Consider the following 15,639-nt stretch of genomic DNA (forward strand, 5'->3'; position numbering starts at 1 on the left):
ATTGTAAATGATAGAAGTGATATAATAAAAAAGAATGTTTAACGTTTTCTTTTCCAGCAATTATGTTCTTCTTCTTTGTTTAACATAGAGCAATAATGGCTACTACCATAAAGCCAAAAAAAGGTCCAAAAAGAACAATTTTATGTTTCACTACTTAACATTAACCAGAGGTCCAAAGCACATGAGTATAATAAATGAAAAAATAGAGATACTTCAAATCTTGTGCCGCAACATAAACAGCATTCACCTGATTGTCGAAAACAACAGCATTCTGGCAGTTGAACCAGCAGTAACGCAGTTCGTTTACATTTTTCAATAGATCGCTATCATTCATTCGTGATTCACCTTGTGTGAGCTCTAGGAGAGCGACAAAGGATCCCTTTTGATGCTGCAGTAACATCATATGCACATAATTGTATGATGGCAATACCAATATAAACAAGTAGGGTACAAAAACCTATTACAGAATGATATGTGGACCTCATTCTCAACAGTTTAAAGATCCAATATGTGAGGTTCAACATTGTCATGTCGTCCATACTATATAGTTACAATGTTTTGCACGAGAAGAGAGATTTACAAAGATCTTTAAGATGCAAGTAATGAAAGCATTTTCCTTGCTGCAACAGAAATAATGGACTGACATTATTACTTCAAGCTTTGGGTATGGGTGCACATTTTTTTAAATACAAGAACCTTTGGTATAGTGACTAATTATAACAAGAGTACACGACTTATGTCCCAACGTCATAAAATGAAACCGAAAATACTTATTAGTATGTCGAGGATAATAAATTCAATTTATTTTTTTTTTCATAGATGATATGCACAATCAGAAAATTACATTTAAACATAAAAAATATGAATCCAACAGTCTAGTGAAATTGTCTGTCAAGTGAAGCACCTTGTTTAATTTCAAAGCATTTTCAAGGCGAAGTTTGTAGTCGTTCATGAGCTTCTGACCCAGAGATGAGCTTAGAAAGCATGCGCTGTCTAACTCCCATGAAGAATGGTCGTAATTAAGGCCATGCCATTTCACAAGCCATTCATAATGGCATTCTGATATGTCACAGGAAGTCGATACTTCAAACTTATGAACAGGTCTTTTCCTTAACAAACGATGTGGCACTGTCCACTCTGCGCTCCACTTCACAATCTACAGGTTAGAAAAACAGGCTGTTAAAAAGAAACATCTTATTTGCAGTGATTCCAAAGGCAGACCTGTAATCAAAACATTTTATTTAAGATTTGTACTTGCAAGAAATAATGGACCTGATCTTTCACTATAAAGTTGAAGAAGAAACTTTGATTTTCAGGACACAATTGGTTATCTGATACCCAATGGTTGTGCACATGAGCAAGGCCATGGTACTTAACAAAATATTGCTTCTGCATATGCATTCCTACAATCAGGAGATAAGAAAAAATTATAAACAAGCATATGTTCTATAATATCAATAAAGTGTTGGTTTCCTACGTGTTTACAGTCCCAGAAGATGACAGACCTTTTGCATTTGTTGCCTTCACTTCTCTGACATCCCAAATACACTCAACTCCCTTTGACACAGAGTGGACACCTAATGTGAATTTCTTATACACGCACCGGGGGCAGTGCCAAACACCAGGTAGAGAACAAGTTAGAGGAGGATCTAGACAAGAGAGATGAAAGCATCTATCGCAACCGTTTCCCCAACAGCACCTACAAATGTGGGCAAAGTACGCATCAAGATAATTGGTAGGTTAAAGTAAAAATTGCTCAAAAACAGTGAGTTTTTAATCTGTACAATTGAGAAGGAAGAAAAATGAACTTACAGTAAAGCTGTTAAAAGATTTCAGAGCATGCAAAGACAAATATCAGCATCTTATTTTCATATATTCTGAAGAAATAATTAGATTGGATTAGATCAAATCTTATTTTATTTACAGTTGATAGAATCCTTTCTATAGCTTATAGGACCGGGTTTTAGTGGTATTTTTTTTTACACTAAAACCCGGTCGCACACGAAAAAACCTGCACCCTATCAAAATTATATATATATATAGATATAGATATAGATTGATCCTTATACCCAAAATCATGGGATTTTGATATGTATTCGGGAAGTATTAAAGAGGCTGTACTACAAGGATTATTTTACATGATTAATAAAACATTTATTTCTTTTTTCATGGTATCACGAGACAAGGGTTTATCCTTTGATAAAATAAAAATGCCAACACTAATTCTAGCTCATCAACCAATGACGGCGTCTCAAGCCCTTCCTCGGCACCCAAAATCCTTCTTCCATAACGTTTTTTTCCCAGCGTCGACTTTCTCTGTCAATACCAGTCACGAATTCGATGGCCGCAACTATCTCGAATGGACACAATAGGTGAAAATTGTAATTTGTGCCCGTGGCCAGCTAGGATATTTAACCGGCGAATCATCCATCCTGAAGCCCAATGACCAATCGTATAAATTATGGTTGGTGGAGAATTCTTTAGGTCTCGCATGGCTCATTTAAAGGACCCCCAAATAAGCCGTCGTTATCTCTGGTTTAAGCGGCTAAAGATGTGTGGGATGCCTCCCGAATTATGCATTCGGATCGGGGTAATGCTTCTCAGATGTTTGAAATTTGGTCCAAGCTGAAGGAAATGAAGCAAGGATCAAATTCTGTCACTCGATACTTTTTAGATTTGCAGGAACTCTGGCAAGAACTTGATCTGTTCTTTGAAGACCATGTTTGCGCTACATGCAGTGTTAAAACAACGGAGACATCTTGAGAAAGAACGAGTTTTTTATTTTCTAACGGGTCTCAATCATGATATGAATGTGTGTGGTCGAGTCGTGGCCCGGTACCCTTTCCCATCAACGGAAGAAGCTTTTTCAGAAGTTAGATGGGAGGAAGTTCACCGGAAAGTAATGCTTCTTGATGAAACTCCAACTCTTACCAATGTCCTTGACAATTCTGCCACTGTTTCGCATAGACACGTCCTCTGCGAAGAATCTCATTCTGATTCAAAGTCCTCCAACTGCTCCATTTTGTGAGTACTGTCATTATCCTGGCCACACACGGGATAAATGTTGGGAACTTCACGGCAAACCACCAAATTGGCAGCCGACGAAGAAGGAAGGCAGCACTCATCAAATTCAATCTGCGACAGAGAAATCTGGTCCTACTTTAGTGCTTCTGACCCAGGAACAGCTTGAACAAATCTGCAAGTTCCTAAACCAGTCCTCAGTCACCTCCCAGTCCTAGTCCAACTCTACTGTTGGATCGTGTCTAATTGTTAATTTGATCAAAAAAAATATTAATTTTTAATTATTGTAAACGATAGAAGTGATATAATAAAAGAAATGTTTAACGTTTTCCTTTCAGGTTGCTGGAATTGGTAACATAAAACTGTTTTCAACTCTTGTCCTCCTTTCAGCGCAAACTGACCCGTGATTTAAATTGTTGTAGATTAGTATAATATATATTGTATAATATTATATTTGATTTGATATAGTTGGTAGGATAATATTCTTATAATCGCTTAATTATTGGGATTTGCCTTTCCACCATTGTATATTTAAAGATGTATTATGATTAGAAATTATATGCGACAAATTATTTTCTTCTTCATAATTTTACATGGTATCAAAGCTAGCTTTCTCCTCAACGCCTAAATTTTCTGTTCTATCCTACAGCTTTCTAAATCATGTCCACCGAAGGCACCGATTCTTCGATATCTTCCAAAAGCGAAGGGTCGAATGAAAAAATTCATGGGCAGATTACTTCTCTTTCCGGAAATGATCTATCCGCCCTACAAATTACGTCTCATAGACTTAATGGGAAAAATTACTTGCAGTGGGCACAATCAGTCAAGATTGTGATTTGTGGTCGTGGAAAATTAGGGTATATTACTGGTGAATTGCAGTCCCCAAGCCAGACAGACCGATCCCACCTACAAGACTGGTTGGCCAAGAATTCAATGGTTCTCACCTGGCTAATCAATTCCATGGAACCCAATATCAGTCGTCGTTATTTGTGGTTCAAGACAGCTAAGGAAGTCTGGGAAGCGGCCAAAAGGATGTATTCCGATCTAGGAAATGCGTCCCAAATATTTGAGCTTCGTTCAAAGTTAAAAGAAATGAAACAAGGATCAAATACTGTGACTCAATACTTCTCTGATATTCAGGATATATGGCAAGAACTAGATTTATTTCTTGAGACCTCCACCATATGCGCTGAATGCATTGCGAAGGTACAAGTCAATGCGGAAAAAGAAAGAGTTTTTGATTTCTTAGCAGGCCTTAACAGCAATCTGGATGATGTTCGAGGACGTGTGGTGGCTCGGGATCCTTTTCCCTCACCTGAAGATGCGTTTGCAAAAGTAAGGCGTGAGGAAATGCGTCGCAAAGTCATGCTACCTGATGACCATAACCTTTCCCCAGCAGTTTCTGAAATCTCTGCTCTTATCTCCAACAAATATTCAAATCAGAATCAACGTCGTGGGAAACGTCCCTGGGAAATATTCAAATCAGAATCAACGTCATGGGAAACGTCCCTGGTGTGATCACTGTAATCGTCCTAGTCACACCAAGGATAAGTGCTGGGAAATATATGGAAAATCAGCGAATTGGCAGCCTAAAAAGAGAAATGACAGTCGTGCACTTCAAGTTCAATCAACCCAAGGGCAGCTGCCCACTTCTGGAAATGCAACACCATTCACTAAGGAACAAATTGAGCAGATTGAGGAATTTTGTCGTATTCTCCGCCAAACTGCTCTCAATCCTTCTTCTAGCCTTACTGTTGGGTCGTGCTCTCTAACCCAATCTGGTAATACTCACTTTAGTTCTAGCGTAAAAAATTGTTGGATTGTGGACTCCGGAGCGTCGATCATATAACAGGAGACTCTAGTTTGTTTTGCACTTATACTCCATGTTATAGCCATACAACAGTGAAAATTGCAGACGGTTCCTTGTCTTGTGTTGCTGGAATGGGTGATGTTCGACTATCTAATAATATTCTACTAAAATCTGTTCTTCATGTACCTGCATTGACATGCAACTTGATCTCAATTAGCAAGCTGACCCTTGACAGCAACTGCATTGCTAAGTTTTTCTCTCTTTCGTGTCAATTTCAGGACCTACCTTCGGGGAAGACGATTGGCAGTGCTAGGAATCACAATGGTCTTTACTACTTTGAGAATGTTTCGTCAAATTGCTGTTAGTCTCTAGTGTCTAAAGTTGTTTCTGATTCAGATTCCAGTCTTAAGAACATTATGTTGTTACATTTCAAACTTGGTCACCCTAGTTTTGCTTATTTGAAACGCTTGTTTCCAACGTTTTTTATTAATAAAGATCTTGATTCATTGTCTTGTGAAGTGTGTCAATTAGCAAAACATACACGGGTCAGATACTCTCCCAAGCCATACACTCCATCTAGTCCTTTTTCCCTCATCCACAGCGACTTATGGGGCCCCTCAAAAATCAGTACACCTCATGGCAAACGTTGGTTTATAATTTTCATAGATGATCACACACGAGTTACATGGGTTTATCTTCTTCACAACAAATCAGACACTACCCATATTTTCAAATAATTCCATAAAATGGTCCAAACTCAGTTCCACGCCCAAAAAAATTTGCATGCTCCGAACTGATAATGGCAAGGAATACTTCAATAGCATTCTTGGCAATTATCTGTTGGAACATGGGATTATACACCAAAGCTCTTGTGTTGATACACCACAACAAAACGGAATTTCTGAACGGAAAAATCGTCATTTGTTAGAAGTCGCCCGTTCAATCATGTTTGCTATGCATACTCCTATATACCTATGGGGGGATGTTGTCCTCACAGCTGCTTTTCTCATAAACCGATTACCTAGTCGACCATTAAACTTTATCACACCATTGTCACTTCTTGCGTCTCAATTCCCGCACGTTTCCCACTCTCCTCTTCCATTAAAAACGTTCGGATGTACAGCCTTTGTCCATATTCATGCCCAAAATCGTGGCAAACTTATCCTCGAGCCGTAAAAACCATTTTTGTTGGTTACTCTCCAACTCAGAAAGGATACTGATGTTACTGTCCACAAACAAAAAAATATTATGTTTCTCGTGATGTGACCTTCTTCGAGGACACTCCATATTCTCCTCTAACTTTGCTTCAGGGGGAGATATCTGATAAAGCCTGTTGGAACACCACACCCCTTCTTGGTGACAATTTAAATTTAAACACTACAACTAGTCATATTCCTGATGCAACTCTGACCACCACTCCCATTGACACTATCCCAGTAACAAAACCAAGGGTCGAACAAATTTCACCACGGGTTGACCAAACTTCAGAACCAAAATTACAGGTATACTCCCGACGAAACAAAGCTCACAATAAAGACATTGGAGATCCAAAGCACAACCAAGCATCTGAACCGATGGCAGATCCAAAAACAGGTATCATTCTGTGGCAAACTTGATCCTGGAGTCGTAAAAACCATTTTTGTTGGTTACTCTCCAACTCAGAAAGGATACCGATGTTACTGTCCACAAACAAAAAAATATTATGTTTCTCGTGATGTGACCTTCTTCGTGGACACTCCATATTCTCCTCCAACTTTGCTTCAGGGGGAGATATCTGATAAAGCCTGTTGGAACACCACACCCCTTCTTGGTGACAATTTAAATTTAGACACTACAACTAGTCATATTCCTGATGCAACTCTGACCACCACTCCCATTGACACTATCCCAGTAACAAAACCAAGGGTCGAACAAATTTCACCACGGGTAGACCAAACTTCAGAACCAAAATTACAGGTATACTCCCGACGAAACAAAGCTAACAATAAAGACATTGGAGATCCAAAGCACAACCAAGCATCTGAACCGATGGCAGATCCAAAAACAGGTATCATTCTTGATCTTGATGTACCTATAGCCATGAGAAAGGGTGTGAGATCCTGCACTCAACATCCCATATCTGATTTTGTCTTTTATTCACTTCTATCTTCCTCATTTCGTGCCTTCACTACAAAGTTGTCTAGTGTCATGATTCCCAGGACTGTTCATGAGGCCCTTGCTGAACCTGAATGGCGCACAGCTATTCTTGAATAAATGAGAGCCTTAAAAGAAAATAATACATGGAAGTTGGTGGACCTTCCACAAGGAAAGAATCCAGTTGGGTGTAAGTGAAAAGTTGGGTGTAAGTGGGTATTCACCAATAAATACAAAGCAGATGGATCAATCGAAAGGTACAAAGCACGGTTGGTGGCCAGAGGATTTACTCAGACATATGGGATTGATTACACCGAGACATTTGCTCCAGTAGCTAAGCTCAATACAGTTCGGATTATTCTGTCATTAGCAGCTAATCTTGATTGGCCTCTATACCAACTTGATATAAAGAATGTTTTTCTCAATGGTGAACTCGAGGAAGAAGTTTACATGAATCAACCTCGGGCTTTGAAGAAATTTTGGGAAACAAAACTGTTTGTAAACTCAACAAATCTCAGTATGGGCTAAAACAATCTCCACGTGCTTGGTTTGACAGATTCTCCAAGGTTATAAAGAAGTTTGGATATGTATAGGGGCAGGCAAACCACACACTCTTTGTTAAACATTCTGAGGTAAATCAAATAACTGTCCTCATAGTATATGTTGATGACATAATTGTTACAGGAGATGATAAAAAAAATGGAGAATATTAAACTCCTGATGGCAAAAGAGTTTGAGGTAAAAAATCTTGGAACACTCAAGTATTTTCTCGGGATGGAAATTGCTAGAAGCAAGAAAGGTATCTCATTTTCTCAAAGAAAGTACACTCTTGATCTGCCGGAAGAAACAGGGATGTTGGGGTGCAAACCGAGTCGGTCACTAGTTGAACAAGGGAAGAAAGAAAAAATGTTTGAAGGTGCACCAATGGATACTGGAAGATATCAACGTCTTGTTGGGAAACTCATCTATCTCTCTCATACTCGTCCAGACATAGTCTTCGCCGTAAGTCTTGTAAGTCAATACATGCACGCTCCTTGTCAAGGTCATTTGAATGCAGTATATAGAATTTTGAGTTCCCGGGAGAGGTTTTTTATATGCAAAGACTGATGATCGACGAGTGGGAGGATTCACTGATGCGGATTGGGCAGGTTCTATTATTGATCGAAAGTCAACATCCAGTTATTGTACTATGGTTTGGGGTAATGTGGTAACATGGCGTAGTAAAAAAACAATCTGTGATAGCAAGAAGCAGTGCTGAAGCAGAATACAGGGCTATGGCACAGGGAGTGTGTGAACTTATTTGGATAAAGAAGGTAATGCAGGAATTAAAAATCAAGTGTGAAGATCCAATGCAACTCTATTGTGATAATAAGTCCACAATTAGCATCGCTCACAATCCTGTGCATCATGATCAAACTAAACATGTTGAAGTGGATCGACACTTTATCAAAGAGAAGCTAGACAGTAAAGTTATCAACATTGTATATGTTCCTACCACTCTTCAACTCGATGACATCCTCACAAAAGGGCTTTCAGAACAAACTCACGAGTTCCTTGTAGGCAAGCTTGGTCTTGTAAACATCTATGGACTATGGACAAGCTTGAGGGGGAGTGTAGATTAGTATAATAGATATTGTATAATATTATATTTGATTTGATATAGTTGGTAGGATAATATTCTTATAATCTCTTAATTATTGGGATTTGTCTTTCCACCATTGTATATTTAAAGATGTATTATGATTAAAAATTACATACGACAAATTATTTTCTTCTTCATAATTTTACAATTGTTGTGCTAAATTTTCATCCAACCTATGTGAATTTCAGGATCTAGACTCGGGAAAAACGATTGGAAATGCTAGGGAGAGTGGAGGTCTACATTATTTTGTTTCCTGCATTGTTCAAAAATGCAGATCCATTTGATTTTAAGTGTGATATTTGTCAACTTGCTAAGCATCATCGTGCATTTTTTTCCTAGTCAACCATATCAAGCATCTAAACCTTTTTCCCTTATCCATAGTGATGTGTGTGGACCTTTTAAAACACCAACTCTTTCGGGTAAAAAATGGTTTGTTACGTTTATCGATGATCATACACGTTTGAGTTGAGTTTATTTACTTTGTGACAAAACAGAAGTTAAACATATTTTTCAAACTTTTTATACCATGGTTGACACGCAATTCCATGAACTGAACTGACAATGGAAAAGAATTTTTTAATCACATGTTAGGATCTTTCTTTCAACAGAAAGGGATAATCCATCAAAGCTCCTGTATTGACACCCCCACAGCAAAATGGGGTGACATAAAGGAAAAATAGACATCGGCTCGAAGTATAGCTAGGTCCTTGATGTTTACTACTCGAGTGCCTAAATATCTTTGGGGAGAAGCCATTCTTACTGCCAACTATCTCATTAATAGAGTGTCATCGAGAGTTTTGAACTTCAAATCCCCATTGACAGTGTTTAAAGAAACATTTCCTTTGTCTCGTTTATCTTCTGATTTACCCCTTAAAGTTTTTGAGTGTGTGGTCTTTGTTCATGTACACCATCAACATCGTGATAAACTTGATCCTCGTGCTTTAAAATGTGTATTTTTAGGATATTCTCTACACAGAAGGGGTACAAATGCTTTGATCCACAAACGAAGAAGTTTTATGCGTCAATGGATTTTATATTTTTTGTAACACGAGCTTTTTTTGATACTCCTTTTCAAGGGGAGGATGAATTGGAAGACTCGTTCTTTGATTTGGAATCTAATTCTAAATTCATGATTAACGTGGATTTAAATACACATAATCCATTGCCACTAGTGAATACTGATAATAGAGCCCGAGTTGAGGATCAAAGATTGTTTGGGCAAGTCTATACAAGAAGAAACCGACCTCAAAGTGAACAAGATGCCACAATTCCTCCTAATCAACAGTCAGAACCATATATGGATCCTGATGACAAAGCCCCTACAACTCCCGGTAAAGTATCCTCATCACCTCTTGATGAACCAAAATCCCCATCTCTAGATCTTCTTATTGATTTCCAGGTGTGAGATCATGCACCCAACATCCTCTGTCTAATAATTCGTCTTACAAACATTTCTAGATCCTATTCTAATTCTATCTCACAACTTCAAAGTGTGGATGTCACTAAAACTATACAGGAAACTCTAAATGTTCCGGAATGAAAAAAGGCGGTTCTTGAGGAGATGAATGCATTGGAGAAAAATAGAACATGGGCAATGTTCTTGCCTAAGGGAAAACAAGCAGTGGGTTGCAAATGGGTGTTCAATGTAAAACTCAAGTCAGATGGATCATTGGAGAGGTACAAAGCAAGACTAGTAGCTAAAGGCTTCACTCAAACGTATGGGATTGATTATCAAGAGACGTTTGCTCTCGTCACAAAGAATACAGTTCGAGTTTTACTCTCATTAGCTGTGTGGCCCTTGAACCAGTTAGACATTTAAAATGCGTTTCTCAATCGCGATTTGAAGAAGGAAGTGTTTATGGATGAAGGTTTTGAGGAATTCTTTGGAGGGAAAGTGTGCAAACTAAATATATCCCTCTATGGATTGAAACAATCTCCACGAGCGTGGTTTGAAAAGTTCTCGAGATCAGTAAGAAGACAAGGCTATACCCAAGGACAATCAGATCATACAATGTTCGTAAAACATAATTGTGATGGAAATTTGGTTATGCTGATTGTTTATGTTGATGATATAATTCTTACAAGAGATGATGACTCAAAAATAAACCGGCTGAAAAAATGTCTTGCATCAGAATTTGAAATTAAGTATCTTGGTCCTCTACGCTACTTTCTAGGAACGGAAATTGTTAGATCCAAGAAGGGAATTTATGTGTCTCAAATAAAATATATTTTGGATCTACTTGAAGAACTAAGGATGAGTGCATGCAGGCCTAGTGACACTCCTATGGATCCGAATCAAAAGTTCGGTAAAGTACATAAAGGTACACTAATTGAGAAAGAAAGATATCAACATCAACGTTTTGGAGGGAAATTAATCTATCTTTCTCATACAAGGCCTGATATTGTCTTTGCAGTTAGTGTGGTGAGTCAGTTCATGTACTCACCTTGTGAAGAACACCTAGAAGCAACATACAAGATTCTGAGATATCTAAAAAGTTCTCCTGGGAGAGGATTATTGTTTAAGAAAAAAAGTCAGAGAAGCATTGAAGTTTTTATTGATGCAGATTGGGCAAGATCAGCCTCTGATAAAAAACCCACTTCTGGATATTGCACTTTCCTTTGGGGAAACCTTGTTACTTGGAGAATCAAGAAACAATTTGTTTGTGGCAAGAAGCAGTGTTGAAGCTGAGTTGAGGGCGATTGCCAATGTGTGACATATTGTTGTTAAAAAGAGTTTGAGGAATTGAAGTTGAACTTGGTGGTCCCAATGAAGTTATTTTGTGATAATGTGATAATAAATCTACCATTATTATAGCTAACAACCCAATTCAACACATTGAGGTTGATAAACATTTTATCAAAGAAAAGCTGGAAAATGGAGTTATTTGCATATCATATGTTACATCTGAACAACAAATTGTTGATGCCTTGACAAAAGGTCATTTTAGATCAAAGATTGAAGACTTTCTTGCAAGTTGGGCATGATAGATATCTTTGCACAACTTGAGGTGGAGTGTAGTAAAATTGGAATGGAATAAGTTATTTCTAGTATAGTATCTTTTTAATATATGTTTCTTATTTGTACCCATTAGTTAAGTTTAATTTCTTGTATAATATCTAGAAATGAGGTAACTAGACTTGTATATAGGTGGGCTTGTAATTACACAAATAATGTGAAGAAAAATTAATAAGAAGTTTTTAGATTTTTTCGGTTATTCTCTGTACTTCCACTGTGCTTACACCGGGCAATCAAATGTATTTTACTCGGGTACACCTCAAATCAGAAGAGATACAAATGTTATTCCCCTACCACCAAGAAATTCTACCACTCCATGTATGTTACGTTCTTCGAAAATGAGCCTTTCTATCCCAATTTCTCCATTCAGGGGGACCGTAGTAGTGAATCTCCAAATAGGAATCCTATACTGCTCGAACCAAATGAACCCATGACTCGTCCTAAATCGAATCCTTCATTTGACCCACAATCAACACTACATGACCCTCAACCTGACCCAACTCCTCGTCAGACACCACTCAAGGTATATTTTAGAAGAAATATTGTTCAAACGGAAAGGCAACATGAACCAATAAAAAAATCATCTAGCCCATGACACTTCTCCATAATCAGCATCCACAAAAGATAACCAAGGTACTATTGATCTCAACCATTACCCTATAGTGTTGATATACCTATCGCATTGAGGAAAGGGAAGAGGGCATGCACACAACATCCGATAAGAAACTTTGTCTCGTTTGAGTGGTCATCACCTGCATATCGTGCTTTTGTATCTGGTATAGATAAAGTTCAGACTCCTTCCGTAATGCCCGGAAAATCCATAAATTCAGTCATGAGTATTAATAAGATTTTAAATGAAATTTAAATGGTTTTATTTTATATATTTATGATTTAAAGGTTATTTTTAATTAAATGTCTTTAGGTGATGTTTTAATGATTTCAAAGTTTGTGGTCGCAACTAATGGGCCGACTTCAAAGCCCATTAGGTACAAATTAATTGAGCGTGTAACTATTATTCCTCAAAATTTCTTCTCTCCCCACCCTAGCAACCGCATCTCCCACTCCTCTTCCCAGTCTCCAAATTTCATTCAAGCTCGCCTCCCTCTGCGCAGCTGCTGTATTTTGATCATATCTCCTTAGTCCGGAGTCCAAACTTCGATCCGTTTGATGGGTTTTCTTCCTTACATCCGTAACTTCGATTTGAAGCATGAATCGCTATTTTTTGTGGACGTTTCTACCTAGATAGAAGCATTCTTTTAAGCTGTTTCTGCACTTTGTTTATGCTGCATTTCTTTCTTGAATTTGTCTTTGGTTTTTGGTGTCTCCTCATCATGTAAAGGTGTTATTTTGAGCTTAGGAACAACTGAACAATTTCCTGGATTTCATCTTCCTTCCGCGGTCTTTTTAGCATGTCACGATTCCGCTTGAGTAAGGCTAGATCTCTACTAGTCCAAATTGATTCCATTCTTCGAAGAACAAAGGCAAGTGCAAGTTTTTACTTTTTAAAACTCATTCAAGAGTATAAATATTTTGATATGAAAATGCATGTTGATGTTTTTATTTTCATGATTTTAAGGGTTTAAAAAACATGTTATGCGATAGGATGAAATCGTGAAGCGCAAGTTGTTTTTGTCCAGTTCTTGAGTTTGATTCAAGGGACTCATGTTTCTTTTTAGTTTTGAAGTGTTATCGTAGCTTTGATGAAAGTTAAATCAAGTATTACAGTATGAAAATATGATTTTTATGATTCTGAAGTGTTGAGATAGCTTTAAGATAAATCTTTGAAATGTTACGTGTTCAGTGGCAACGGATTAGCGACCCCCGTTACGATTTTGAGGATCACGACTGGTGTACTAATCCAAATGACTTGATGCCAACTTCATTTGAAAGCTAGTTTATATGTCTACAACTTTCATGTTTTGAGTTTTCTCAAAATCCATTTGGAAGTAGGGCCAAAATCGCCCCGAAGGGTGTCGAGTGTACCATATTTTTGGCATTGACACAGTTTGGTAGATCAGACATAACTTTTTATTGAAAAATCCAATTGGGGTGAAACCAGCGGCATTTTAAAGTCAAGACAAAGAGCTACAACTTTCATGTTTACTACGGAAAAATAGAGTTTCAGCGCTTGCAATAGGTTGCAGCAGAACAGGGCGCGCTCGAGCGCAAATTTCTTAGGCTCGAGCGAGAATGGTTCTTCCCCTAACACTTTGCTTGCATGTTTTTAAGTTTTAAATGCATGTTTATGATATATTAAGGTGTTTTAAGTATATTTAAGAGTTCTTATTTAAAAAGTTTCAAGTTTTAAGGTCAAGAACGAAAAGAACGACTTACGTGAACCGCTTACGTTATGTGATGCATGTACATGTCTAAGTTTCATTCATGAAATCTATGTTCAATATGAAATTATGATTTTTATTATCTACGATATGCATGAAGTTATCAAGTAAGATTGACGGAAACTAGGACGTTTCAATGATGCTTCATAATGAATTAATAATATGGTGAAATGATAAGTTATGATGAAATGAAAGATGATGAAGCATGAATGAATAATGTTATGATGAAGCATGATGATATGATATGGTACATGGAAAATATTTTGATATTTATGTGCCTAGTAGTGATTACAAGGGGTATGCACTTCGGGATGAGCTCCGGAGCGGCTATCCAAACATGGTTCACGGGATGGTTACGGGGTATGCACTTTGTGATGAGCTCCGGAGTGGCTATCCAAAGAATGAAAGTTTACGGGCATAATGTCATATGCTTGTTGTACAACAGAAAACTATGAATGGTTCATTATGACGGTTACCACAATACACATATTTCATCACCCCAAAATGATAAGTTTTTATGTTAGGTTCATGTTAAGATGTCATTTCAAGTCTCATGATTTTGATATGATTTTAGTTGCATATATTTCATCAAGGAACGGAGTAGTAATGTTATGTAATAATGCATGAAGTTTATTTTCAAGTTCTTTAAGTTAAGTATCAAGATGTCCATGTTTAAGTTCTTTCATTTTAAAGAATTTTGAAGGTTATGTTCAAGTCTTTTAAGTTTAAAGTATTTTGATGTTATTATGTTAGCGATATACATGTTTAAGCTTGTTGAGTCTTTAGACTCACTGTACTTGAATGGTGCAGCTAGATTGAAAAGTTCTAAATTAAAGGCTTTGGTAGAATGGTTGAAGAGTCCAAGAGCCGAAGACATTGCATGGCACGACAGTTCTGCAACTCTAACGTTTTTAAAGCAAGAAGTTTTTCATATGTTTAAATTATATTACGGTGTTACATTATTTTATTTTCAGTCTTTAAAGATTCAGAATTTGATTATTTTATTGTCAGTCTTTATTGATGGGTTTTAAGGATTTCAAGTATTAAATCTTTTTAATGTTTATTTCAGTTTGATATTGTTGTGAGGATTTCTCGATTATTTTCAAATGTATTTTATGTAAGTAGTTTGTTTATTGTCGCTCACATTCCCCTATCCTTTTAAGATGTATTTATTAGGTTTTGATGTGCCATATTTTAGATAGTATTTGAATGTAGGGTTGCATCCATGTTTCAAATATTGAGTAGTTGATTGAGATAGCGTGATGTACTCCTTGCATTGTTTAAAGTTTTGAAAAAATTTCCCACTCTTTTTCCGCATCTAGTTTTGTAAATGTTTTAAAATATGGGACGTCACACCTTCATCTATCGAGGAAGCCTTCAAAGATTCAAAATGGAAAGCAGTCTTTGAAGAAATCAAAGCTCTAAAAAAGAAAAAAACCTGGTAGATCACTGAACTTCCACACCATGGAAACGAACAGTGGGGTGCAAATGGATCTTTACCGTCAAACAAAGCTGGACAGAAGCATTGAACAGTACAAAGCACGTCTAGTTGCGAAGGGATACACACTCGATCATATGAAATTGATTATCAAGAGACGTTCATCAGTTGCCAGACTTAACACCATCAGAGTACTTCTCTCAATTGCGGCAAACCTCGATTGGCCGTTATTCCAATTGG

The 15,639-nt window shown here is 37.3% G+C and overlaps 1 protein-coding gene across 9 annotated transcripts in view; it reads right to left on the bottom strand.

Annotated features, from left to right (window-relative positions):
• The window catches only part of LOC140888080 (uncharacterized), a 55,048-nt gene that overhangs the window by 26,162 nt on the left and 13,247 nt on the right, over positions 1–15,639 (bottom strand). For all 9 annotated transcript variants that reach the window (XM_073295763.1, XM_073295764.1, XM_073295759.1 and 6 more), the window contains 4 exons: positions 1,506–1,699; positions 1,273–1,403; positions 905–1,156; positions 248–388 (listed from right to left, as the gene is read on the bottom strand). In XM_073295763.1, the coding sequence (XP_073151864.1) occupies positions 248–388; positions 905–1,156; positions 1,273–1,403; positions 1,506–1,699 (718 nt within the window). The remainder of the gene's footprint in view (positions 1–247; positions 389–904; positions 1,157–1,272; positions 1,404–1,505; positions 1,700–15,639) is intronic.

This window comes from Henckelia pumila, chromosome 1, assembly GCF_033568475.1.
Source record: "Henckelia pumila isolate YLH828 chromosome 1, ASM3356847v2, whole genome shotgun sequence".
Classification (NCBI taxonomy): domain Eukaryota; kingdom Viridiplantae; phylum Streptophyta; class Magnoliopsida; order Lamiales; family Gesneriaceae; genus Henckelia; species Henckelia pumila.